This window comes from Panthera pardus, unplaced genomic scaffold (assembly GCF_024362965.1).
Source record: "Panthera pardus isolate Hobbes unplaced genomic scaffold, ASM2436296v1 HiC_scaffold_8, whole genome shotgun sequence".
Taxonomy (NCBI): domain Eukaryota; kingdom Metazoa; phylum Chordata; class Mammalia; order Carnivora; family Felidae; genus Panthera; species Panthera pardus.
This window is the reverse complement of record NW_026527013.1, coordinates 32,429,293-32,456,211: the sequence shown is the minus strand read 5'-3', so window position 1 is coordinate 32,456,211 and position 26,919 is coordinate 32,429,293. Positions and strand designations below refer to the sequence as shown.

Genomic DNA, 26,919 nt, shown 5'->3' with positions numbered 1-26,919 from the left:
TCCTGTGGAAAGCAACAGACCATCACAGCAGCATCAAGACTTTGGAAATGGTGGCTTCACAACTGGCTTGGTGGCAGAGAGCCCCGGGCTCTTCACATGGTATCCTCTCTGTCTCTATAAGTAGCGGTTGGACTGCATCCTCTGAACCATCACATCTCAGTCGAATTCCATTTCTGGAAGTTACCAAACAGTCTCCTTAAGGTAGCATCCATCACGTAGCAGGCAGAGTTGACTCTTGTTTCACTGTAACCATTAAGACGGAGGTGTGCATCAGAAGGAGGTGTTGCAGTGGTGGCTACTAGGCATAACATTGAATGTCTGCTGCTGTTGACCTGTAGTGGCTGCCCAGAGTAATGTTAGCAGAAGGATTCTGTGGTCATTTCCAGGCTCAAAGAGAAAGAACACCGTGATCGACTAGTAATGTCTGCAGTGGGGATGGGATAGATCATGGCAGCACGTGTATCATGTATCTTTCAGAAGAAGAGGTTGTGAAGTCATATAAGACTGGGGTGCAGGCTCAGCTCTGTTACTTTCCAGCCAGAAGCTAAACCTTGTGCAGATGACAATTTCCAGAATGTTGGTTTTCCCATATATGCAATGAGAATTTTACCTCTTGGTTACTTGAGGGGGTAGTAAAGTTCTTATCAAAGCACCTGGAACATTAAAACTTCAAAATAAATGGATACTCTCCAGACATATCCCTGAGGGTTGTGGCACCATAGAAATCTCACTAGGGGCAAGGAAAAAGTATGTGAGATGATCTTTTGGACCATTTAATAGTGATTTTGAAGATGTTATTTTTTTCCATCTGCCTTTTCTTTTGCTGCTGACTCGTTTTATAGAGCTGACTGTGCCTTGAGTTTTTAGATGTGTCCTGTCGTTAATGGAAATTGGGGCTAGAATCCAAACTCCCACTAACTTTCGTCATTATAAACCCTGAGATACAATGGCACAGCTCTCATATCCTAGGAACCACAGTGTAATGTTGTATTTAGCTTTTTTATTTGTGTGCCAATAATTATTTGCAAATTATTTAATGGCTCTGAGACTCCATTTTCTCATTATTAAATAGAGATAATATTTACAGGATTGTCATGAGACTCCATTTGGATAGTTTCTACAAGTTACAGAGGCACCATTATTTTAACGTTTTATTAGTATATCATAATTATTACTCTTTGTATGCATATAGCTTCTCATTTTAGTTGGCTAGGGGAACAATTTAAACAGATGTCAGAATAACCTGAAAATACCAATAATGGTAGAAATTACTGTTTCCTGAAGTCTGCTCAATACAAGGAACTAGATTAGTTTCCACCTACCCCACAGGGTAGGATTGCCAGATAAAATATTGAATGCCCAGTTAAATTTTAATTTTAATTTCAGGTAAACAATATTTTCTTAGTATAAGTACCTCCCAAATATTGCCTGGGCCATACTTATAATAAAAAACTACTTGTCATTTATCTGACAATCAAATTTAACTAGGCATCATTTTTTGAAAAGTAAACAATAACTCTAATAAAGGCTTGCTCAGAATATTAGGAGTTAATCATTGAAACCCACTTAGAAAAGTGGTAGAACAATGTTCACATAGTAAGCACTCAATAAATGTTAGCAATTAGAGAGACAGTGCAGTATGAAAGTTACAGGTGCAGACTCTGGGACCAGACTTCCTGTGCCATATCCCAGCTGGGCCACTTATTAGCTGGATGGTCTTGGGTAAGACATTTCATCCCTGCGTGCCTCAGTTTACTCATCTATAAATTGAGAATGACAGTCCTTTCATCATAGAAGCGCTGTGAGCATCATTTAGTTAATACATGTGAAAGTTTTACAACGGCACTCAAGGCAGAGAAGGTGGTCAAAACACGACAGCTGTTACGATGTTGTTATAATTTTGCTGTACCCATTTATCAGCCTATTTGACCCTAATACTTGAGTGTTACTGCTTACCGTAATTAGTTATATGTACCTGCTATCTACCAGAAAGGTTTCAGGTAGTTAGGCAGGTGTTTCTTTCTTTCTTTCTTTTAATTTTTCTTTTAATGTTTATTTATTTTTGAAAGAGAGACAGAGAGAGAGAGGGAAGAGAGAAAGAGACAGAGTGTGAGTCGGGGAGGGGCAGAGAAAGAGGGAGGCACAGAATCCGAAGCAGGCTCCAGGTTCCAAGCTGTCAACACAGAGACGGATGTGGGGCTCATACTCATGAACCGCGAGATCATGACCTGACCCGAAGTCAGACGCTTAACCGACTGAGCCACCCAGGCACCCTTAGGCACGTGTTTCTTTATCTCCACCGCACACAGGATGTTTCCAAGACCGGAGAGATCACTAACTCGCCTAAGGTCACACAGCCCACGCTAAGGTTAAAATCCCTGACTGTCTGACCCTCAAACAGTATCTCTACTCAAGTAGCTGACATCTGTGATCTACAAGGTGGGGAAGATGGCTAGGAATTATAACAGCAGCATCTGTTAGATGTGCGAGCCCTCTGTAAGTTCTAGAGAACAGTATCGGAACACTATAATAGTGTTATCGTTTTGGATTTATAAAAGCACTCTTCATAATCAAAAGCATGCTCTCTCCTGCATTCTTCATAGCCTCTGAGATGGGCAGGTATGATTGCTATCACTAGGCAGAGGAGGGCAGTCAGCATCCAGGAAGGTGATGTGACTTGTTCAGAATCACCGGGCAGAATAAGGCATCATGGGTATGACCATTATCCACAGTTTCAAAGCCCATGTTTGTTTTGTGACCTGTGGCACTTCCCTCATTATAAACACATTCCTCCGTTAGAGCTTCCAACATGGTCTGCTTTGGTTTTTATTAAATTAAGTGTGGTGTCCACATCCAAAGACAACTCGAGTGTTCTGTCTTATAAAAATTCCCCCTGCGTTGGATTTTTCTTTCCAGTTTATCTTTAAGATAATAAAAACAAATAATTCACAAATCCGGAGGAGAGATTAGCAAAACAAACGTTGCTGTTGCTTTTGAGCTATAAGCAGAGCAAGCAAGCCATAATTGCTAGCAAATGTTCTGTAGCCTGTATTATTTCATCATGCTAATTATAAAGCAAAGGCTGCTTCACCTCAGATTTTCTTTAGGAATCGCAGGTATAATTCCTACCATGTGATTACAGCATTTTCAATTTTTAATTATCCTCCAAATGGTTGCTTGCCAGTCAAATGCATGCTGTGCATCCCTTTTTGGATTCCTGAAACTCCTGTCCGTGTTGCAGGTCTCTAGACCACCATTAATATACAATATGCTCACCCTTGAATTTCTCTCCACTTAAAAAAAAAAAAAAAAAGCAGCAAGATGTTTATGGAAAATGCTGGGTTTGGAGGCTTTAAAAGGAAAGTGCTTTGAAAGACCAGGCAGGAGTCCAAGCTGACCTAAGGCCAAAGTTTCTATCAAAGCTGATGGTCTCCAGCTCAGCGGTATAGAACTGAGCGTGGAAGGAACTGCCAATCTGTGGATGTCACGGGATAGCCCCTTGCCCTCTGAAATACCTTCCAGGGATCAGAAGGGTGACAGGGAAGGGTGGGGGCAGCAGAAATTCTTCTGCCCTCTCCCCAAAAGACTTAGATGCTAATCAAAGACACTAAATTTTATAACAGGATCAGGAAGGGAAAAAAAAGTACTAAAATTTGTAGATCAAGATCCACTTCCATTTAAAAAAAAAAAAAACTATGCAGAGAGATTGAGCGAGGGAAAAAAAAAGACTGGAAGGAAATATACACAAGTGCAAATGTGGTTATTTCTGGATGGTTGGTCAAAATTATTTCATTGACAAGTAACAGAATCTCAGCCAAAACAAGTTGAAGTGAAAAAAATATATAAAAGAAACATATTCGCTCATATAACTTTTTGGCCAATAAATAGAAGTTATCATTTGGGGCCCCACTGGATGCAGGTCCTCAAACTGTCATTGGAGATCTTTCATTTCCCACCCTTCTTTCTTTTCATCCAGAAAGCTGGAATGTGCTTGCTTCTCTATTCTTCACCGTCAGAAGCTTCAAACATATTCAACCTTATCTCTTAAGGGTCCCGGGAGAAAAGAGCAGCATTCACTAGGTACAGCAGAAGTCCTAAGGGAGAGACAGCCTGGTCCATGGGCCCACCCCTGCAGTGGGGTCAGCTCCATGCAGACCACATGGAATTAGAAGGATTACTGTAGCGTCGGGAGAGTGACTCCTTCCACCTCTACTCTGATGCTCATCTGCTTTTTGCTAGACTCTTTTTTTTTTTCCTAACTGGTTTTTAGTGATCCTGTATTCGTTTCTGATAGCATTTAAGTTTTAAAATTTGTTTTGAAATATACTGTGATATAGAAGAGAGGAATCTAAGAGGTTCTAAGCATCCAGGAAACCTTAACACGTCTAATATCCCCAGCTGCCTTCCAAGTAAATGTAACTGGTAAATAGCCGTTTCGTCCACGAAAGCGTGTTACCCTGGCCACAGTTAGGGAACCAGAGATAAGCACCTTAGCCTGACGACAAAGACAGCACCATTCTGTCTCTGTGTATTAATTCATTTAACCCTCACAGATTCCATTTGAGGTAGGTACTATTAACATCCACCTGTTACAGATGAGGAAACCGAGGCACACGGAGATGAAGCAACCTGCCCAAGGTTAAGTGTAACCTTCACACCCAACAGACTGTCTACCTAGGAGCCTGTTAAAAAGATCTTGAGAGGACCCAGATGTAGGGGGAACAGCAGAAGCAAAAGGTGGGGGTAGTGAGAGTGGGAGAGAGAACTCTCTTCTGAGAAGACATCTCAGAGTGGCTCTCATTGTGAGGAACAGGGGACATTGTTCCAGGTCTCCATGAGCTGTTTTCCTCCTACTCACTTCCCCGTGTCTCTGGACAATAGTGCTCCGTTGCCTGACATAGTGTCGCCTCATCCTCAGCCCAAAAAAGCCTGACTCATCAGTGTGACAAGGGAGCCATAAAGTCCTACACATACCTGGTCAGCCCAGTTAACTGCCATCAAAGCCAAAGAAAGCCAGGGAGCTTATGAATTTCCCTTCCCCTGACTGTCCTGAAGTTCTCTGTGCGAATGTCCCTTTGGACCCTGATTCCATTCTGCTTGCTACCACCAGGAGAGGCCAGTGTTTCTTTCTTTACAGGATAACAAACACCTTGAGGGCAGGGTCTGTGCTTGACTCACTTCTGCAGGAGTGCCCTGTTCCGCATACATCAGGTGCCCAGTAACTGCCAGTGAAAGAAAATTGAGGTTTGTCCAGGCTCCTGCAGGATGACAGAGCCCTCTGTTGGGATGTCCCTGTCCCTAAAGGCCAAGACCTAGCCTCTTCTTTCCCCTCATCTCCTGGCCTAGGCTTTGCCAGAGGGTGAAGAAGCAACCTTCTCTTGCCATACAAGGCCAAGTGCACTCCTGAGACAGCCTATCCGATAGCATCCTCAGGGGACAGCCTGAGGGAGTCTTGTGACTGTGCCACTGGGGATCCTTCCTGTAGAGTCAGTGAATGGCAGTCCGGGAGGGACAGCCCTGGGGTATGCCTCGAAGGTTCGGTTGAAGCCATTGGTGAGATCAGATGGTGTATACTCAGCAGACATCTTTCCAGCAAAAAGTGAGTCCTAGCAACACTGTGCCCTGTTTCTTTGCATTATTGCTTTTATGGGACTGGGCTGTAAGACTTTTGAAGGGTAGGTCAGCATTCAGCTTTTAGAGTCAGGTTTTAATCTCTGAGGCCACTTGAGATCTTGGTGGGAGATGCTGAAGAATGAGATGAGATTATCGATATGGCTGTCTGGGGACACCTGAGTGGCTCAGTCGGTTGAGCGCCCAACTCTTGATTTCGGCTGAGTTCATGATCCCAGGGTCGTGGGATTGTGCCCTGTGTTGGGCTCTGCACTGAGTGTGGATACTGCTTGGGATGTGCTTGCTCACTCTCTCTCTCTCTTTCTCTCTCTCTCTCTCTCTCCACCTCTCCACCCCTGTCCCCAGTTGGTGCTCTGTCTCAAAAAAAAAAAAAAAAAAAAAAAAAGATGGCTGCCTGGAAATAGAATTGGATCTAGACCATGGGAGCATCATTTGGTACTCAGCAAATGTTCCCTGATGCTTTTGGAGAGGTTTTTTTTTTCCTTAAGAACAATGAAAAGGATGGGAAAATACACCAAATTTCTACTCACAACACTACAACTGTAGCCTTCCTTGTCAACCTTACTGTTAGCACTCTACCCTTCACTCAGGACACTCCAGGCCCCTGTTTTGAGTCCTTAAATACTCCAATCATATTCCCCCCTCAGGGCTTTTGAACTTGATATTTCATCCTCCTAAAATCCCCTTCTTTCTCTCCCACTGAAGCAAGGAGGTGACAGGTCGTATTTCACCTCCTCAAGGATGCCATTCCAGATCACTCGGCCTAAAGTGATTCTCCCCCCAGCTGCTCTTTCTCCCATTATCCATTTTAATGCCTTCATAGTCTGTACCACCATCGATGGCTATTTTCTCTATTGGTTTCTTGATACTATATTGTCTGACTTGGCTTGACTGTAAGACAGTCCATAAGAGTGGGGTTCCCCGGAGCTCTCCGGCTTTGTCTGTATCTCTACATGACAAGCCCTAGCTTGTTGTGGACGTAGCCTGCTGTCACCATACATCGGTAGGACAAGGTGCTCTTGGCTGTGGGAAATAGGGTTTTTTGCTTTCACAGACAGCCTGGGTTAGAACCCCATTCTAAGTTTGGATCCCTAGAAGGCTTTTTGATGTAGCATCCCATAAGTTACGATTTTCCAAGGCTATTTCTGCTGAGCCTTGAGATTTATATGTTTGGTATTTGGTGGCATTCACAGGAATTTCCTTTGGGGTTTTGCAAACTACAGCATAGCATTCACTCCGTGTGTTCAGCTGAAGGATAGCTTCTGGGAACTCATCGAACTGCCTGAATTTCAAATTTTGGAATTTTGTTTTCCAGATTTTGGTCCTCAACTACCACGTCCACCAGGTGTGAATGGGTGTCCTGTGTGAAAAAAGAAAAGGCAGAGAGGGACACTGGTGCAGCAGACATGGTCCCACCCACCTCCCCTCAGCCCTCACAGTCCCTGTGCATGTCACCCGGGGCTCTGTTGTAAACACCTGCTACTCTTTGCCTGACATCATGCTCCGGCTACCATGCAGGAAGCTAGTGGGCCGGAAGTGCCAGGAAGCTAGTGGCCCCCAAAGCAGCCCTCGGTGTACGACTGATGAGAGTGGGTGAATAAAATCCAGTTTCCTCACTGCTGAGACAGGTCACCTTTTTGGTGAGCCTCTTCCATGGGTCCCCAGCGAGGCTGCCTTTGAGTTGCCTACAGAGGTAAATTTGCTCATTCACGCATCCTGCATCGGCCTCCTTCCCTCCCCAGTCTCACTCCCTTTCTCCCCTTCTGGTGCTTTTTACAAATTCACCTCCCAAATAAACCTTCTTGCGCTTAAATCCTTATCTCAGGGTCTGCTTCTGGCATAGTCTAATCCAAGGCAGCATTCTATGACTAAACATGGCCAAATAAACTCAGGAACTGAACAAAGTTACATAGTTTTTTTTTCTCCCTGCAGGACCTCCCAGTCTGACTAATGTGCTAACGTGCCCTGTGAATTTTCAAGACAAGTTTTGATGCAGCATTTCCTTTATTTATTTAGCCATGGAAACTGAGGCAGGGGTGCCCCTCACAGGAGAAATTGAGCCTTAGCACAACCACTCTAGGACCTCTTATTCCAGTCTTAATTATAGTGGGAGAAGCTCGGTGGCCGCGATCAAATTTTTGTTTAGTGACAGTTCCGTGGGCTTAAAGCTTCATGTGGCTGAAAAAGCAGTGTAAATGCACTTCCTCCATAGCCATTCATGTTCTCTCTTGGCAAAAATGGTGTATGCAGATTCGAGCTTCTGTTCAAAAAGAAACAGAGGATGGACCGGGCTTTCAAAACCCCCAGCGTCTCAAGGTTACTCACCCAAAGTCCTGCAAGTTAACTGAGCAGTTTCTTTCATCTTTTATACTTTTCTTTTGTCATGCTGAAAGTCACAGGTTTAGAAAAGAGCTAATAGGAACTGACCACCTTGCCAGTTAAAGACTTCAGGATGAGTCACTTACTCACATTGTGGGGGTAAATAATATAGATGTGAGGGCACCTTGGAGCCTCAGTCTAGCAGGGGAGATGGAAGGTGAACTCATAGTTACCAAAAGAATTAACCCCCATAAGTGTTCTTAATGAACATGTGCATATGAATGAAGAGAATATATAATGAAGAGAGTGTGTAACGAAGTATCAGGAAGGCTTCCTGGAGCAAGTGGCATGGAGAGGGAAACATAAAGGGTGAAGGGGAGGGTTCAGTGTTCGAGTTGGTGCTAAGGCTGGGAGTGAGAAATAGCCCAGTGTTAGGGGAACTAACAGCGGTGGGGAAGGAGGTGGGGTGGGGACCAGGTCTCCAAGAGTCAGAGGAGGAACATCAGGGAAACTCAGTCTGGTGGAGTGGACACAGGCCAGATCAAGTTCGTGTTGATTCGCTTTGTGATCTTATTCAGGAAACATTCCTTAGCCTCTATATCCTCATCTGCAAAGTAGGAATACTAATAGCACTAGCCATATGGGGTTCCGGGATCAAGTAGAATGAACACAGGCAAGACCCTTCACAAAGTCCCTGTCACATAGCAGGTGGTCACTAAATGGTTATGACTTGAATTATTTATGCATCGTTCATGCTTATTTGGCTGGTTAGTGGGAGAACTGGGATTCAAACCCAGTTTTTTTCTTACTAGAGCCTTCTCTGTTAACTTTCTTGAGATATTTTCTGGTTTGATTTTTTACAGCGTTTCCAAAGAGGATTCTGTGGATTACTAGGTGACGCCGCATGTCAACTTTTTGAATATATTTAGGAATTAAGGGTATCAAAAAATGATCAAAAGGTTTTGATAATGAAATGTATTCTGCAAAATATTAGGTGCCATCATCCCATTTTTATAGTTTTAATATTGAGAAGACTAGATTTTTAAACATGGAAGTGGCAAAAACATTATTGTTAGATAATGGAATTGTGGGTGATTTCCTACATAAATTTATTTTAAAAAAGCCTTTTATAATTGTTCCCCCCAAATGTAATAAACTTGGTAGAGTTCCAGATTTTCTTCCTGCCCTAAAACTTAAGAATTACTCACTTCCCTATTTACAAAAAAAAAAAAATTATGTGTGCAGGACCGACCTCCTACCCGGAATTGACTCAAATGACTATTAATCAAGTTTGAAAAAAAGTTAAAACTAGTTGAATCTGCTGCATCCGGGTCCACTTTGGAGAGGAAAGGGATGCCTTCCTGCTCTCAGGCGAAGTCAGTGTGAAAGGACAGGAGTGGTCCATTTCCAGTCCCGGCAAGCTGGCCAGTGCTCAGAGCGTCTGTGGGTTTAATGACTGGCACAAAAACAGAGTAGCTAGATGAGCTTCCTTGCCTTTCTCAGTGGTTTAGTTCCAATGTTTAAGGCATTTTCCAGAGTGCTGTGGACCCAGGCCTGGGCTTGGATAACACCTTGGAATTATTGATAAAATCTTATATGCACCTTGGTTTTTGCCCCGGAGAGAAGACCTCAGCACCAGGCCCCAGGTTCCCTTTGCCAGGTGTTAGCCACAAACGTTCCACCAGCATACTAGGGGGTGGACCCCACAAAATCATTCTTCAGGTTCTTCAAAGAACACAATAGCACATGATTCCTTCACGATTTGAAGTTCATCCTCAAGCACTCATTCATTCTTCTACATACATAACATCATCGGATCAAAATGTGCCCCAGACTTACAAATTCTGCTAGCTGAAAAGATGCTTGGCAAAGAAACCTCAGCAGTATTCATTCGGGATGATGATGTAGCACATGCAGCTTTAATTTGGATTAGGATGCTTCAGCTAAAAGAAAATGATTTAATCTTGGCAGACTACCCCCCGCCACACATACCAAAAAGAAAAAGAAAAAGAAGATTTAGCTTCAGTTCCCCAAATCTTTGTCTCAATACGTATCTTCTTGTAGCATTTTAAAGAGTATTCCAATGGACGCCTACCAGGTAGGTTTCATATACTGCAAAGGCAGTCCTCAAAGAAGAGAAACTGGTAAGTTTTCTAGCAAGCAGACTCTTGGCAAATATTTCTGAGGTAAATCAGGATTTATTTGAAGCCTAAGATAGAGGATGTGGGCTCCAGATGGTACTCGTGTGAGTGAAAGCTCTTAAGTAAAACAGAGCTGACCTCAGAGTGTGAGGAGCACGTATTTGCAAATTATTAGACCATCTGTCACTTGAGGACACTTGAATAATGTCTTTCATAGGAAATTGGGGAACTTATGTGCCTCTTTTTGAAGGTCTCAATTCTGGAAGAATATGCTCACGAGGCGTTCATTGATTTCAGAAGGTGGACCCTCAGGGTATGTAAAAGGTGCACTAAAATCCTCAAAAACTCCTGATAACCCTTCAACCACCATGATCAACCACCGCATTGAAATAATAAATAAATAGAAGAATATTCCCATGTGTTGGTGTAGGAAACATATGTACAGAGGTCGCCTCAATGCCGGGAACTCTAGAGCTCCAGGGCACATCTACTGGAGTTCGATTTACAAGATCCCAAATCATGTTGCCAGGGACAGGAGGGACCTACCGGAGACTTGAAATCGACAGTTATGTCCCTGGAATGCCTGGATTTAGACTCTGAAACACAATGTTGCATATATTCTTTCCGCAGCGTGCCCTTCCTTCCTTTGCGTCCCAGATGATTCTCTGCCACCATCCAAGATTCTCAGGCAAAGCGGAGTGGCTCTTCCTCATGCACCCAGAGCATTCCCTGCCTTTCTGAATAACAGCCCATGGTTATCATGCAGCTCCTTCTGTACTAGACTGTGAGTATGCTCATGTGGGGAAGCAAGTCTTATTCAACTTTGTACCCTATGGCACCTGCCACGGTGGCCAGCACAGAGTAGACCCGAAAATGGTTTTGGGGATAAGGAACTGGAAAAAGGAGGAGAGACTTCTCTGGGACCTTAATCTATTTCTCATCGGTTAATTCACAAGTTTGGGGGGATTGTTGTTTTAGCGGGAGGACCCCAATAAAGAGCGGGGAAAGATGTTAATTTTCTGGCAAAATTTTGAAATAAAGCTCAGGGACCACCTGGCTGAGTTCTGGAAGGCCAGTAATGGGCAGCAATACAGTTATATAAATATGCCATGAGATGGAAAATTATATCCTATATGGGCTTTTGCTGTAACCAGTGTAGTGGTTAAGAGTATGATGGAAAATTATATCCTATATGGGCTTTTGCTGTAACCAGTGTAGTGGTTAAGAGTATGGTTTGGGGGTCAGAACATGTGGGTTTGGGCCTGTGACCTTGTGCAAATCATTTAAGCCCTCTGACCTGGAGTATCACTATTTATAAAATGGGGATAATGTAACTATCTCATGGAATCCTTGTTTAAACACTATTTAAAAATTAATATATGTGAAGTACTTAGTTCCATCTGTGGCAAATAATAAATTCTTGATAAATGTTAGCAATTCTAATTATTAGCCAATAACATATTCAGCATTTTGGTAGTCCTAGAGGTTTATTTTTTTTTAATGTTTATTTATTTTTGAGAGAGAGACAGAGACAGAGAGAGAGAGAGAGAGAAAGACAGAGAGAGAGGGGGGAAGGGCCAGAGAGAGAGGGAGACACAGAATCCGAAGCAGGCTCCAGGCTCCAGGCGGTTAGCACAGAGCCCGATGCGGGGCTCGAACTCACGAACCACGAGATCATGACCTGAGCCGAAGTCGGACGCTCAACCGACTGAGCCACCCAGGCACCCCTAGTAGTCCTAGAGGTTTAAACAGAAAGTATTTTCTTACATTGGATCCAACAAAACTTCTACTTGGTGCCTGTTGTGTTATGTGGCAGACTGTGGACAGGGGCTAGATTTGGGAAGATGAATGGTCCTGTCACCGAAGCCTTACGATTAAAACTAAAAGGGAAGCGAATCATTTAAACGTAGTCTTATATGTGCTATTAGTAAAGTCATTAGCAGGGTGTCATGGGAGACACATCAAACAGATTTTTAGTATTAATTTTGGTCAGTTGGTTGAGACTGACTGCTTTGGGATGCTGTGTTCAGAAGGATTCTGAAGTGAAGTCCAGTTTCTGTGGACAAAAGCCCTGTGATTAATTAAGCAACGTCCGACACAGACAGAAGTGAGCCGGGTAGGGTCTCAGCGTTGCACATTAATCATTAGAATTGTACCCATTGAAGAAAGGATAAGGGAAGGTATTCAAGAGGAACAGAAATCTGCATTTTAAGGCATTACCTATTCTTGACCTGAGCTAAGGACTGATATCAAAACAAAACAACAACAACAACAAAAAACCCAGACCCTCCTGGGTTTACACTGGGCTTTGCTTCCTTTACTTTGCGTGTGTTACTAAGCATTTCTAAGCTTCACCGACCACAGAAGTGGAATGGAGGTAATACCGCATCCTGATGGTGTGGGTTAAATGTGAAAACATCTAGCAAAGAGCCTAGGCCCCAGGAGGTACTTAACAAATTATATTACTGTTTAAATGATTCTCGACTTCCCAGACTATCTCAGTGTGCAGTCATCTCTGCTCTGTATTCTGCTCACTCCACTCAAAGACTCAACCCCCACTTGAAAGCACAAGAAAATAACCATTTAAGTATTCTTATCTTATTAAAGCCACCACCCAGTGAGGGAAACATAAAGAGAAGAGTGAGTGAACTTGCCTTCTTTCCCCGCACAAAGTTTAGCAACACAAATAATCCTCATTCCAAAAGATTTACCTTTTCAAGTACCTCTTGTCTTTTTAGCAAGTAAACTCCGAGAGAGCAAGGATGATGTCTCACATGGGTTCTGTAGATCCTCAAACATACACTATGGTTGCTTAGTAAGTGAGAAAGATAAAAATAGCCCAAGAAAATGAGATAAATATTAAATTGATATCATTTAGAGGACAGGAGTTGTGAAAACATGAAAATTCAAATATTTGATTCCAGCATATTCCCTGTCTTATTTCTACATGTAATCATTCTTCTAAACTTATAGGTAATAGAACAAATTCATATATTTGAAAAAATATATATATATATGTATATAAACCATTGATAAATAATTTGCTTTATATATCATACAAATAAAGTTTGTAGTTTATATAGTAGTTAAACAGATATTGGGAGCTTACCACATGTTTGTTTGTGCTCTGAACTTGAGCTGCATTATATCATACACACTTGACCACAATCCTTTGACATAGATACTGTTATCTAATGAAAGTCAGAGATGACTAGGTCGAGGTTTAAACTAATTTTAAGGATTTGAATCTAGGTGCTTCTGATCCAAAGCCCTGGCTTTTGCCCCTTAGTGAGTCTCTAGTCCCCCAAAATGTGTGTAGCTTTAATACGTGTAAATGGAAAGAATTTGAAGTTTGTTGTTTTAAGAACTCAATAACTTATCTTTGTATACTTCTCTGTATACCTGTTCTGTCAGTTCAGACTTTGTGTGTAAGGTTTGGTTTAAGCAGAACATACCTGGGGTTACTCACAAATTATGCATATGAGAGGGTCTAGGAAACAGATGACACATCATAGACACTTAATAAATGATGACTATAAGAAGGAATAACCAACTAAATAAAAACATTTTGTGCTGTACATATTACTATGCCAATATCCACGATATCATTTCCAATAACTCTGCCGTTTTGTGATGTTCTTAACCACCCAATTATTTCACAACATTTTCTGGAATTTGGCTCACCTTATCAGTGCATTATCAACTCTGTGTGAGTATGTGAGCACATCATGTGTCCAAAGTAATGACTGGCCCTCTAATGATTTTTAGAGGTGTGGATCACTTCCTTTTTGGTTAAGTGGACAATACTTTGGGAAATTAGTTGATCCATATAAATGGATGTACTTCTTCTCGGCAATCCATGCTTAATTACTTAATTCCAAACTCTATTGTCTACCATAAAAGGAAGTTTAAGGCTACTATGAGTGATGATCAGAGATTCCAAATAAATAAAACAGCTGCCTTATCAAGTCAGATGTTTACAAAACTGTGGTCTGAAAACATGGAGGTAATATACATTCTGTAACTAAACACATATGTGACGGTCAGTAATGTGGGGCAATAGATGTTTAAACTTTTCACAAAGAAAAAAGTCACCGGTTATTCTTCATTCATTCCTGACTCAAGGACAAGTGTTGAAATCCCTTTGTGTTTGTTCTCAATGCAAAAAGCAGTCTGTTCCATTCTAAGTGTGTGGGTATAGTGGATACTTGGCATGGTCTAGAATATGATATCCTAATTAATCCAATCTAAGTTTCTATAGATGCCATTTGTGTATGATCAAGTGTCATAGAGACTGAATGCAATACAACACACTGAAAAACGTGTTTCTTGAGGATTCTGGCTCTTGTTAAAATAACATAAACACACTCTACCTTATTTTTCCCACTGAATGCAGGCAAAAACCCTAGACAAAACGCACGCAGCTTCTATCTGAGGAATCTGAAAAGTAAGTGGTAGCAGGTGGATTAGAAAAAGAAGCCAGAACTCTAAGTAAAATTGAGACCATGAATTTCCTAGGTTTTTACTCCCACATTTTCTGGTCCGGGCTCAAGGGCAATATGAATCCTGAAACAGCATGTGGTTACGGGGAGAAAGAACCCCAAGAAGAGCCCCTGCTTCTAGTCCAAGGAGTGTAAATGGGACCCTAAGGAACAGAGAGAGTGGGGGCAATCTATGTCTTTTCTTTTGTTTTTTCTTCCCCCTTCTCCTCCGGCCCGTGGGCAAGCTTCAGACCTGTCAGCTGTAGTCCTGGTCAGTGACAACAGCAGCAGAGTTTAGGCAGGCTCCCCAACCTTCTCTCTGACCAGAGGAACTACGTTTGAAGAGTTGGGGGTGGGTAACTGTGCATTTTTTCTTTTTCTCTATCCACTTGTCGGCTTGGGGGCAGACCCAGGTGTGGGAAGTACATGGTACAAGGGGGTGGGGGAAAGCCTTTGCTTTCTAGTAAAAGGAGCAGGAAGTGGCCCTTAAGGGCCAGGGAGTGGGGGCTTGTGGAATGCTCAGGCGATCTCATGGTTGGTGAGTTCGAACCTTGTGTTGGGCTCCACGCTGACGGCTCGGAGTCTTGAGCCTCTGCTTCAGATTCTGTGTCTCCCTCTCTCTTTCTGCCCTTATCTGACGTACGCTCTCTCAAAAATGAATAAACTTTTTAAAATCTTAAAAAAAAAGAGCCAAGGAGTGTCCAATGGAAATGATATATTTTATCTAGCTCGCTATATCCAAAATATTATCATTGCAACATGTAATCAATATGAAAAAATATTAATGAAATATTTTACTTTTTTTCTGAGGGGAGCATTCAGTCTTCAAAATCTCCTTGTTTTGCACATGGCTACGAAGCACACAAAAGGTGGCTAGTCCAAACTGAAATATGCTGTAAACGTGAAACACACAGCAGACTTCAAAATATTTTCTTAAAGTCAATTTCACCTTATTTTTTTTTAATTTCTTTAATGTTACTCCTAAAAAATGTAAAATTCTAGGGGCGCCTGGGTGGCTCAGTCGGTTGAGTGTCCGACTTCAGCTCAGGTCACGATCTCCCGGTCCGTGAGTTCGAGCCCCGCGTCGGGGTCTGGGCTGATGGCCCAGAGCCTGGAGCCTGCTTCCGATTCTGTGTCTCCCTCTCTCTCTGCTCCTCCCCCGTTCATGCTCTGTCTCTTTCTGTCTCAAAAATAAATAAACGTTAAAAAAAAAATTTTAAAAAAAAAAAAAATGTAAAATTCTATTTTCACATTCTATTCTTGTGAGACAGCATTGCTCTAGATGGTAGATTTTCACTGTAAGACCTCAACGAAAAGAAGGGTTGGTAGAGGCTGGAGTCCTCAGGGACAGTTTCACGGAGGATGAAGGCCCTTGGGAGTCAGTACAGGGAGCAGGCCAGGGGTGTGTTTTCCCAGAGGAGGGAGTAGGGCTTCTGGCAGGTGTGGGGAAAACCAGGGGAGGAGTGGGGAGGCCTCCAAAGAGTATCTACTAAAACCTGCTTCTGAAAAGCTCAGAGGCTGGCTGAAGTCTCCTGAGCCTGGGAGGTCCCCCCAGGGGACAGGTGGCCAATGCCAGAGGCATCCTTCTATCTGCAATGCTCACAGGTGATCATCAGCTAAGTCATGTTTGTACATTAGCATCACACAGAGGCTCCCAAGATAAAATCTCTTGGTGTTCTAGGAGCAAGGGGGGGGGGGGGCAGGGAGGGCTAACATCCACGTTTTCTCACTAGGAAAATATGTCCTTTTGGCTGAAAGGAGGAAGAGCTGTTTCAGGTGACTGCCTTTTTCCCCCTCAATTATGCTGTATTGAGTGTTGAAAAATAATAACTCTGGCTCCCATTTACTAAAGATTTACAATGTGCCTGGGACTATATGAGGGGCTTTACGTATATGAGTCTCATTTCATGCTCCTGACAGCCCTATTCTAGAGATATTATTATTAGTCCATTTTACAGTGTGGAAAGAGAAGCTCAGAGAGGTAAATATATATATATATCTTCATTGTCAAACGGCTTGGAAGTGGGGGAGGCAATTTGGAAATCCACTGCTGTCTGCCTCTTCAACAGCCACGCTGTTCTCCACGCTAGTGGGGCTGCAGTCAATTCAGCGACGGGATGGTTTCTCAGCTGCTTGGGTCTTGAACGTCCATCCCGAGCCTAAACAGTCAAGCAGAAATCAGAGCAGCTCCTTTTCCCAGCCTGCTGGAAGGAAGCGCCTGCGCAGAGTTGCCCTTCTCCGTGCGTTTCACACGGGAGGGGGAGCTTCCAGTGCAAACGGTTATTTCCCAAAGCTGAGGCCCCGCAAGGCCATCTGCGCCATTGCCCTGCCTTCGGGCGACGGAGTCTTGCTCTATTTATTGCTAAGGAAGCTGTTTCTGCACAGGGCAAAGGTCTCATCGTGCCAGGTGTCCCTGTTCAGGAGCCCTCGGAGGCTTTACGCTGAAGCTTGTGTGCTCTGTTCCCACAATCTGAGCACATGCCTAGCCTTGAGGGCCCTGGGAATCTGGAAGAAAGCTGTCCTCTTCCTGAGCTTTGCACAGTGCAAGGCACAGAGCCAGTGCTTGGCCAGAGCAGGTTAACTGGACCAGATGCTAGTCTCCTGGCCATCTGCCCCTACCTGTGCTACCTTCAATATACATTAAACTGTCCCAGCTTCTTAAATTAGGTCTCCTGGATATGAAGTAATGGAGGAGGCTAGGAGGGCCGATTTGGAAGGCTACACCCACGGGGAGTCTATCTAGGGAGGCAAGAGAAGCTTTATGAATAAATGGTGAGGCATAGCCTGGAATCATTGAAGCCAAGGAAATTCAAGTGTGGGAACAGCCCCTACAGGGTGAGGGTGTTCCAGGAAGGCTTCCCGGAAGGACGCACACTGTGAATTCCCTAACCAGGTGTTTTTCAAACTGTGAGTCATGACCCCAGGGTCAAAAAAAACCCCAAAAAACAAACAAAAAAAAAAACACCTCACTTTGGTTGAGTCGTGACCAGATTGTTTTTTTTTTTTTAAATGAAATACAATCAGATCAAATGGAAAACAGCAGAGTTTGTAACTGGCTCAGAGCCTATAATGTATTTCTTTGTGATGTGAAAATGTTTGAAACTGCCCTATCCTTTTACTTCTAAGAGGTTTCTCTACTGTGATTCTAAATCCACCAGCCCCTGTCGAAGGTGATCGTCTGGGGATGGAGACATGGTACGACTTTCCTGTCTTGAAAGAAATCACCCTTCATTCTTCCTGTTGTTGTGTCTGTTCCTGCCGGGCAGTGTGTCATCGATGGAGACAAGAGCTAAAATAAATAAATAAATAAATATATATATATAGATAGATAAATATATAAAACTAGCTCAGGACTAGGCAGTGTATACACATGATCCACATTTAATCCTTATGTCATATCCTTCAAGCCTCATAATAACCCTATGAGGCAGGGTTCATCCTTTCCATTAGACTGATGAGAAAACTGAGGGTCAGGACGGAGATATTACTAGTCAATTGCCAGGAAGTGACTGAGCTGGGATTTGAACCCATTCTCTTCTGACTCCGATGCTAAGTGTAAAGTGATCTATATTGCTATAAAAAGTTTTATTTCTAACTTGGAATTTTGATTATGGAATTATATATTGCAACTAACCAGAGCATACACTGTGAAGCTGCTTTTGTGCCCTTCACAGTGAATCCTTGAATTTGTGCCAGTTTTCCCCCTGATTTTTGCCTAACATAAAATTTACCATTTTATCCATTTTTAAGTACAAAGTTCAGTGGTATTCAATACATTCACAATATTGTGCTGCCATCACCACCACCCATCTCTAGAACTCTGTTCGTTTCGTGAAACTGAATCTCTCTGTGCTCACTGAACAATAACACTCTGTCTCCCCTTCAACCCCAGGCCTTTGCAACCACCTTTCTACTTTCTTGTTTCTATGATTTTGATGACTCTAAGTACCTCTTCGAAGTGGAATCACACAGTATTTGTCTTTTGGTGAATAATATATTTCGTTTAGAATAATGTCCCCCAAGTTGTCTCCACGTTGTATCCTGTGTCAGAATTTCGTTCATCCTTAGGACTAAATGACCTTCAGTTGTAGAGATAAACCACGTTTTGTTTATCTACTCCTCTGTCAGTAGACACTGGCTTGATTCCATATTTTAGCTCTTATGAATAATGCTGCTGTGAACATTGGTGTACAAATACATCTTCAAAACCCTGCTTTCGATTCTTTTGGGTATATAACCAGAAGTAGAATTGGTGGATCCTATGGTGGACCACTTTTGATTTTTTGAGGCAATGCTATACTGTTTTCCACAGTGGCTGCATTTACATTCCCACCAACAGGGCACCAGGGTTCCAACTCCTCTTTGTCCTCAGCAGCACATTATTTTCTGATTTTTGGGGAGGCGGCCTTCCTGATGGCTGCGAGGTGGCATCTCCCTGGAGTTTCAGTTTGTATTTCTCTAACGATTAGTGATATTGAACATCTGTTCATGTACTTGTGGGCCATTTGTAGCTCTTTGGAGTAGCGTGTATTCAAGTCCTTTGCCCATTTTTAAATCATTTTTGTTGTTGAGTTTTAGGAGTTCTCTATACATTTTGCATATTAATCTTTTATCAAATATGTGATTTGCCAATATTTCTCCTATTCCGTGGATTGCGTTTTTATTCTGTTGACAGTGTCTTTTGATGGGCACAATTATCTAATTTTCGCTAAGTCAAATTTGTCCATCTTTTTGGCTGTTCCTTCGGTGTCCTATCCGAGGAATCATTGCCAAATCCAATGTTGTGAAGATTTTTGCCTTGTGTTTTCTTCTAAGAGTTTGTAGTTTCAGCTCTTCCATTTGGGGCTTTGATCCATTTTGAGTTAATACTTGTATTTGGTCTTATGTAAGGGTGCAATTTCCTTCTCTTGCATGTAGCTGTCCAGTTTTCCTAGCACCATTCATTCTAAAGACTGTTCTTGCCCCCACTGAATGGTCTTGGCACCCTTATCAAAATCATGCATAAAGTTTTTGAGCTAAGTTTGTAATGGAGCAGGATAGATTTGTAAATATCATTAGTGTTGCCCAATAAGACTGAATCGCCTTTCCTTTTCTACTTTTGAAGGCTTATAAATCCCCGTGTTATTATTTTTTTCAGGAGAATGGAGCTATACATTTCCTAGTTTGCGATCTAAGGTATTGTTTCCTCATCTCAGTTCCACCTCTTGGGTCCGTCCCGCCTGTCTTCCCCTTTGCTGTCTATCAGCACTGGCCAGTGTCAGCACCCATCTCTTGCCAGCCTACCTGTAATAGCTTCCTAATGGATCTGTTCAATCTAGTACTCTTCTGATCTTTTTGAAATGCAAATCCCATCAATCTACTTCTTATGATATTTCAGTGGCTTCTTGTTCTTTTTGGCACAGAAAGACTGCATTTGTTAGAGCGGCTATGTGTTGCTGTGGTCTGACCTCCCTCTCTTCTCCAGCTTCATTCTGTACCATGCCGTTTGCTCCTATAATCAAGCAGGCCCCCTCTCGTTCCTCTGACATGCCTTCTTCCTTCCTGCCACAGGGCCTTTGCCCTGTTCCTTCTGCTTCCATCACTGTGCAAACCACAAATTCTTTGGTTAACGTCTGTATCCTTGACTGGACTATGAGCTCCAGAAGGGCAAGAATTGTGTGTGTCTGTCTTTTGCCCCCAGAGCCTAATACAATGTTCAGCTCATAAAGCAGACAGTAGGACATTCAATATCCAACTTTGTTGACCTCTTTAGAAGCAGGTGTGATAAAAGCTCCAGGTGCTCATGTTTGGCCATTAGCCTCAACTCGGAGGGAGGTACGCAAGGGCAAGGCTCTGGGGGATGAAAGAGTCAGGTTTAGCAGAAAGACGGGCCTTCTGAGAATGAATGTTGATGTCTCAGAGCCCTGGTATTTATGGTCTCTCCTTTATTTGGTTTGGACACAAGACATTCTTCCATCTCCTTTGGGTACTGTCATTTCCTTGTTTAGGAGTTTAGTGAAATCTGCACCTAATATGCTACAAACAGTTGGGGAGGAGAGGGGCGTCTGGTTTACGGCACCGAGGGAAATGTTAACTGTGCACAGCCTAGTGTAGCCACAGGATTTACTCTGTATATAAATCTAGGATGGATTTGCCTGGGCCTCTGTTAGCCTAGTCCCAAATTTAAGCTGTCTCCCCGCCTATGTATTTCCCAAGGGATCTAAGGATAAGAAGTAGAAAAAAAAAAAAAAAAAAGAGCTAAGACTTCTTCATGAGCACAGACATGTTTTCTAGGCAAGCCTCTTATCTAAGCACCCACCGGCGCATGCTGAGGGGGCACTATTAATAACAATGGTGTCAGCAATAATAATTATAGCCCTTGCTGAACTTTTGTTATGTGCTAAGTCCTTTGCCTGCATTATCTTATTTAACATTCACAACCACTCTAGGTAGTGCTTTCACTCAGGAGTAAACGAAAACATAGAGAAATCAAGCTCTTTCCTCCAGACCACACATGAGGCAACAGGTGGTAAAGGGATTTGAAACTAGGCAGCTCTTTCATTCTCATTGCTCTTGGCCGCTGTTTTAGCGGCCCTCTTCCGTCTTTCTTTTTTATTATATGATAGACACTGGCATTCAAAGGATGGTAAGCTATGGACAGTCCCTTCCCTGGAGAAAGTCATCGTCCACTCAGGGACATACCAACCTCATCCTCTCCTTGATGACACTGAGCATTTACTATAAACCACTTCTGAGCTAAGCCCTGTTGTACCTGTAATATCAAAGCCTCAAAACCATCCCCAGGTAGGTGCTATAATCACACCCTTTTTACAGAGAAGGAAATGAAGATCTAAGGCAAAGTCGGTTGCCCAAGGCCCCACAGCTATGGAGTGATAGACTGGGCTCGGGCTTCAGGTTTATTTGAGTTGGTCAGATATCTGGACCTTTCACTACAATACCGGATCACAGACACGTGGAGATTGCACAGAGGAACCTCCAATGCTTTTTGAACGCACTGGACAGGGCAGGATGTGGAGCAGCCAGAGAAGGCTTCCTGAGGAATACTAGATCCAGGGAATTATAAATGTAGATTTTCTGGGTAACTTTGCCCTTTGCCTTCTTGCTTCCATGCACTCCACAGTTGTAAGTGGGAGTGGAGGGAAATGAAAGCCAATGGGTAGGCTTCCTAGAGGACTTATATATATTCAGCATATAGAACGTTCTGATAATTTTCCCAGCCTAAGAACAGAATGGGCTTTGGGGAAGGTAGTGAGTTCCCCACCCTTCGAGGTAGGAAGGAGGCCAAAGACACTTGAGGAGAGATTCTGTTACCCGGGTGGCAATCAGGTTAGACCAGCAGCACTCAGTTGTGCGTAAGAATTGGTGGGTGATTTGATTGAACTTCAGTTCCTGGACTTTGCCCCTAGACGTCTAGTTCGGTGGGTCATGACAGGATGCCCAGAATCTGCATTCTTAACAAGCTCCCCAGATGATGTTGAAGGAGCTGGCCACTGTGAAGTCACACTGCCACAAGCAGCAGTAACCTTTTAAATCCTTTCTAACACTGAGGTTCTTCAAAGCAGTGTTTTTCACAAACCATTCAGGCTATAAAAGGGGTTAACTGACTTCTTCTTTTCAAAGCCAGGTAGTGAAGAATTTAGGCTTTAGACGCTCTACAGTCTCTGTCACTACTCAAATTGCCATTGTAGTATGAAAGTAGTCATAGAGAATATGTAAATGAATGAGGTTGGCTGTATTCCAATAAAATTTTACTTATAAAAATAGCCAGTAGGCCAGATTTGACCCAAAGCTCTAGTCTGCTGACTCCTGGCCTACAAAAATTGGTGCCATATAAAAATGAGTTTCAAAAAAGCTACAAAACATATCTCTTCATGAGTAATTATGGTGCAGAGTAGCACGTGAAAGACCCCGAGAAGACCCGAGAAGTAAAGAGATCTGTTTAATCTTGGTCTACCCAAAATTTCTTAAATTCATGTACTGCAGAACTTTCTAATTATGTGGTTTATTCCCATCCACTTAGAACTGAAGTTCCACAGAACCATTTGGGAACCATTAATTCGTATCTTACAAGTGGGTAGCATATATAACCCTTTGCATAAACTATCTTCTGAGAAGGCAGGAAGGAAACTTCCCTGAAATACTGGTCTCACTCAGGTCACTAGTGCTTACACTGAACTCATTTGACGTGGTGTCCTTGGCTCAGGTTGCTCTACCCAGATTGAAGTGAAAACACTCCCAAAGTAAATGCATTTGTCACGTCCCTTCCCCCAGAGATTGTTTTAAATGCGAATATTGGAACAGAAGACCTGGAGATGTTTGGAAGGGGTCACAGAAAAGACATCTCAGGAAGAAAAGTAGGTAGGAGGGTGGACATTCATTAATAAGATTTATTAAATGTGTGCCGTACCCCTACACTTTGTCTAGATCAGTGGTTCTTCTTCTTTTTTTTTAATGTTTATTTATTTTGGAGAGAGGGAGACAGAGTGCAAGCAGAGTAGAGGCAGAGAGAGGGAGACACAGAATCCGGAGCAGGCTCCAGACTTTGAGTTGTCAGCACAGAGCCCAGAGTGGGGCTACAACTCATGAACCGCGAGATCATGACCTGAAGTCAATGCTCAACGGACTGAGCCACCCAGGCGCTGCTAAATCTGTGGTTCTTAACCGGGGGCAGTTTTGCCTCTCTAGGGACATCTGGCAATGTCTGGAGACGTTTCTGATTGTCATGACTGAGGGTGAGGGATACAGTATTGGCATCCAGTAGGGGGCCAGGGGGCCATTGTGGCTGCTGAACATGCCCCACTGCACAGGGCAGCCTCACTGCCTTGGCCAACAGAGGATTTTCCTGCTGCAGACATCAATAATGCCACTATTGAGAAACCTTGATCTAGATTATCTAATTTCTTCCATACAACAACCTTGTGAGGTAGGTGGTATTGTTTGTACTTTAAGGAAATGAGGAAACCAAGGCACAGAGAAACGTAAGTCTTTTCCTCTGAGTTCCCCACAGTTAGTCGATGGTGTGAGCACACGCCCTGAAAAGCTCATATTCAACCACGTGTGGCAAAAACAACTTTCCCTTCCTTGGCCATTAATAGTTCATGACTGTGAGGGCCTTACCACAGCTCCTTCTCACCCCCTTTTGTCACCCCACCCCCTTTCATTTGCTGCTTCTGATGCATTAGGTATGTAGCATTCACCTTTGTCCACCCCCCACAAGTACACCTCCGATGACCGCTAAAACAATCCTTATTTAACGTTTGAATTGCATCTGGTGCCAGCCTGACCGTTATATGTTCAGTTAGGTTTGTAACACCAGTCAAATGATTTGAACCTATCGGTCTTAGTTTCACCATCTGCAAATGGGAATCGTAACAGTGTGTGTCCTTCCTATCTTGATTCACTTCCACTCAAACAGAAGCTACGGGCCCAGGATTATGCATGGAAAGTTGGGGACTCTAAAGAATGCAAACCTCCCAGGGAGAGTATGCTGAGGTGATGGGTTCTTTAAGGAGGAGGCACATTCCTTGTTTTTTATAAGCCTGTCCAGCTCCAGTTTTTTCCAGCAGCCTACAGAATGCTGTGAGTGTGAGAACAGGCCTCAGAGGGTCTGGACATCATCACCAAAGGGCAGTCGTTACCCCGATATTTGGCCTGGGGATAAGCGGGACTGGAAGTGCCTGCGTGGCCGCACATCGCACAGTGGAAAGTTAAAAGTTTACGGGCAGAGCTCCTTCCAACAGAGCAACCCTGATAGATGTGACTGGGACTCGTGAGGAGACAGCGTGGGGCTTGCCTCGGATCCTGGAACTCTGAGTCAGTTAGGAGCCGTGAGGCCCTGATGCTTGATTTTGATCACTGCTGAAGTGAGCAGTGAATTTCAGCCAGTCCACGAATAAGGAGGCTGTTGGTGAGAAGATGGCGCCAGATGCAATGAGAAGATGATACCCTGTGGATTACCACTAAGCATTGAAACCCACACTCAGAAAACAAAAGCAATGGCAAGGCGTGAATACCGCGGACGGCATATCATGGCGACCAGATTTGGGTGTGGCAAAGAGTCATGAACACTGGCCGCCAAGATTGGCCTTCCCCTTAGTCTCTGTCATCTTCTGCTCCTTCAAGAGATGTCTGCTCTTTCGCTCTCTCGCCACCTATACTGACTCTGGTTGTTCAATGAGTTCAGAGTGAGAGAAGATACTCCTAGAAGTAGAAACGACAAGAGTCCCCAGTCTCCCGAAACATTCTTTTCAGAACCTCAAATCCTCAGGGAAATGAGCTGAACGCTGGGCTTTTGGTGTTCACAAATGCCAGGAATGGAATCATTTAAAAAAAAAACGCATGCCCCATAAATGGCCACTTCCTCTGTTCCCACCCATTAACAAAATAAATATTGTGATGTCAGCGTGTGGTTGCAAGGTATCAGACTGGGGGATGAATAGGGAACATTAGGGCACATGCCCCAGGGGATTTATGGGGGCTGACTGGCACGTATGCACGAACGGAGTGAGGTTGTTGAATTATTTCATAGCAAGAGATATGTCATGTTATGGACATTTGTGATGAGTCACACTTTACTTGACTGTCGTACTAAATCACATTCCTTTTTGCTTTTGTTAAGTCCTGTCTTTATAGAGTTTCTAGAAGGGCAATCAGGGGAGTGGGAAGACAAAAAATTGGGAACAGGTAAAAGCGGAGGTTCTGTCTTGGCTTTGCCACTTATTTTCTAGGTGATGGTGGACCAATCATGTATTTAGCTTTTCTAGACCTTAGCTTTTCTTGACAATTCAGTAATGAAATATTACCTTTCTGGTGGGATTCTTGTGAGAAATCAAGGACATAATGAATGTTAAGTGCCTAGAATGCACTCAGCACTCAAAAATGCTGTTATTTTCAGTCAAACAGACATGAAATGATATTGAGCTCCTGTGAAATCTCTCTATTAGAGATACCTGGCCACACCCCAAAAAGAAGGAAAGCTCTTCATTGTGATACCTGGTAATGCGTAGCCAGCATAATTGATGATAATTTCAACTTGTCAGTTCTTTCTTAGATGGCCCTCTGACCATTCAGAGGGGGAAGATACAGAGCAAAGAAAGAAAGCTGGAGTCCCATTATAAATAGACTTACAAAAACCCAGATTTGATGATAGAGAAATTAGTGTTGAAAGAATTCTTGCGGGCACAGGGTTGACAGTCCTTTATGGGTGTAGTTGATCTGTTTCACGTTATCGTTTCTAGGTTTCTTCAACCCGGTGACTCAAACTGGGCTGCCCTCTTAGCCTGGGAAATCCCTACAGCGGAAACTGGGGGGGAAAGAGGCCCTTTGTGATATTCTCAAAATGAATCACCAGTGATTGCGGCCAATTCAATCTTGGATTCGTTCAACTATGTTACCTTGAAAAGTGGAAGCACCCTTGCCTTTCCCTTTTCCTTCCTTTGTTCGCCAGCCAGCCACAAGTCTCTGGGTCCACCACACCCCTCACCTCTTACACAAAGACCTTCAGCTTGGAAGTTGCAGCAGCCCCCCCTGGGGAGGAGCCCGCGGAAGCCTCCCCACTCCATTCCCACCCTCCGGGCTTTTCTGGCAGGTGCCGGTTGACCAAGTTTTCCCTTGGTGCAGCGTTTGTGTTTTGCGTTTCCTCTCTTTCAGTAACTCATGATTACTAAGGTAATAAGAATTGTTCTGTGGAGTTAGCAAACGCCTGGGTGGGTAAAACTTGTGCTCACGGTGAAGAGACTCTGAGAGCCCTTGGTTAAGAAAGCTCTTTGCAGAAGCGTAACTAGGCTTTCATGCTGCCTAGAAAACCCAGGAAGAAGGTTGAAGCAAACGAAGGCATCTGGTGGGATTTTATTAGGATGGGCTCCTGCACTGGTCTGTCTGGACTACTTGGGGACATGTCGGGGGGAAAAAGAGCTGTGATGTTCTGGCCTATCATTGTGCCTTCCCTCTGTTCCAGGGAGCAGACAAAATAGCGCTTTGAGGAGGGCAAAGCTGGTGCTGCGACACAATTTTTTAATTCAGTCCTCTTTGACCCGATTCAGCCAAAGAACTCCTGAGCCCCAGCTCTGGACGGTGTAGAGCTGCCTTAGGGTCCATCCCCGCCCTCCTGGGGCTGCCTCCTAGGAAGAGAGATGGACACAGAGACAGGATGTTATGACATACCTGCCTTTTCCAAATGCCAGCCTGGTGCTCAAAAACACTGAATAAACATACCTCACCTCCACAAATTCTGCCGTAAAACCATACCTAACAAGCGGGTTGTCAGTTGCTCACTACTTTTCCTTAAACCTCCTTTCTGTTTCTCTCTCTCTTTTTCCTCTTTACTTAGCCTCACCCTCATCAATACA

General features: G+C 43.4%; 1 protein-coding gene and 1 long non-coding RNA gene across 9 annotated transcripts in view; one reads left to right on the top strand and one right to left on the bottom strand.

The window, feature by feature from the left end:
- LOC109279053 (uncharacterized) overlaps window positions 1-10,952 on the top strand; it is a 230,860-nt gene extending 219,908 nt beyond the window's left edge. Inside the window, exon 5 of the long non-coding RNA XR_002085977.2 lies at window positions 10,722-10,952. This is a non-coding gene — a long non-coding RNA (uncharacterized LOC109279053). The remainder of the gene's footprint in view (window positions 1-10,721) is intronic.
- LOC109279056 (uncharacterized) overlaps window positions 1-26,919 on the bottom strand; it is a 309,036-nt gene that overhangs the window by 58,976 nt on the left and 223,141 nt on the right. Inside the window, exon 4 of one of the 8 annotated variants that reach the window (XM_053897784.1) lies at window positions 25,295-26,691. The exons of 4 other annotated variants lie outside the window; for them this stretch is intronic. In XM_053897784.1, the coding sequence (XP_053753759.1) occupies window positions 26,658-26,691 (34 nt within the window). In that variant the 3' untranslated portion in view covers window positions 25,295-26,657. Of the gene's footprint in view, window positions 1-25,294; window positions 26,692-26,919 lie in introns of those variants that run through there. 3 more of the 8 variants (XM_019469814.2, XM_053897787.1, XR_008420463.1) reach the window with 3 other exon arrangements.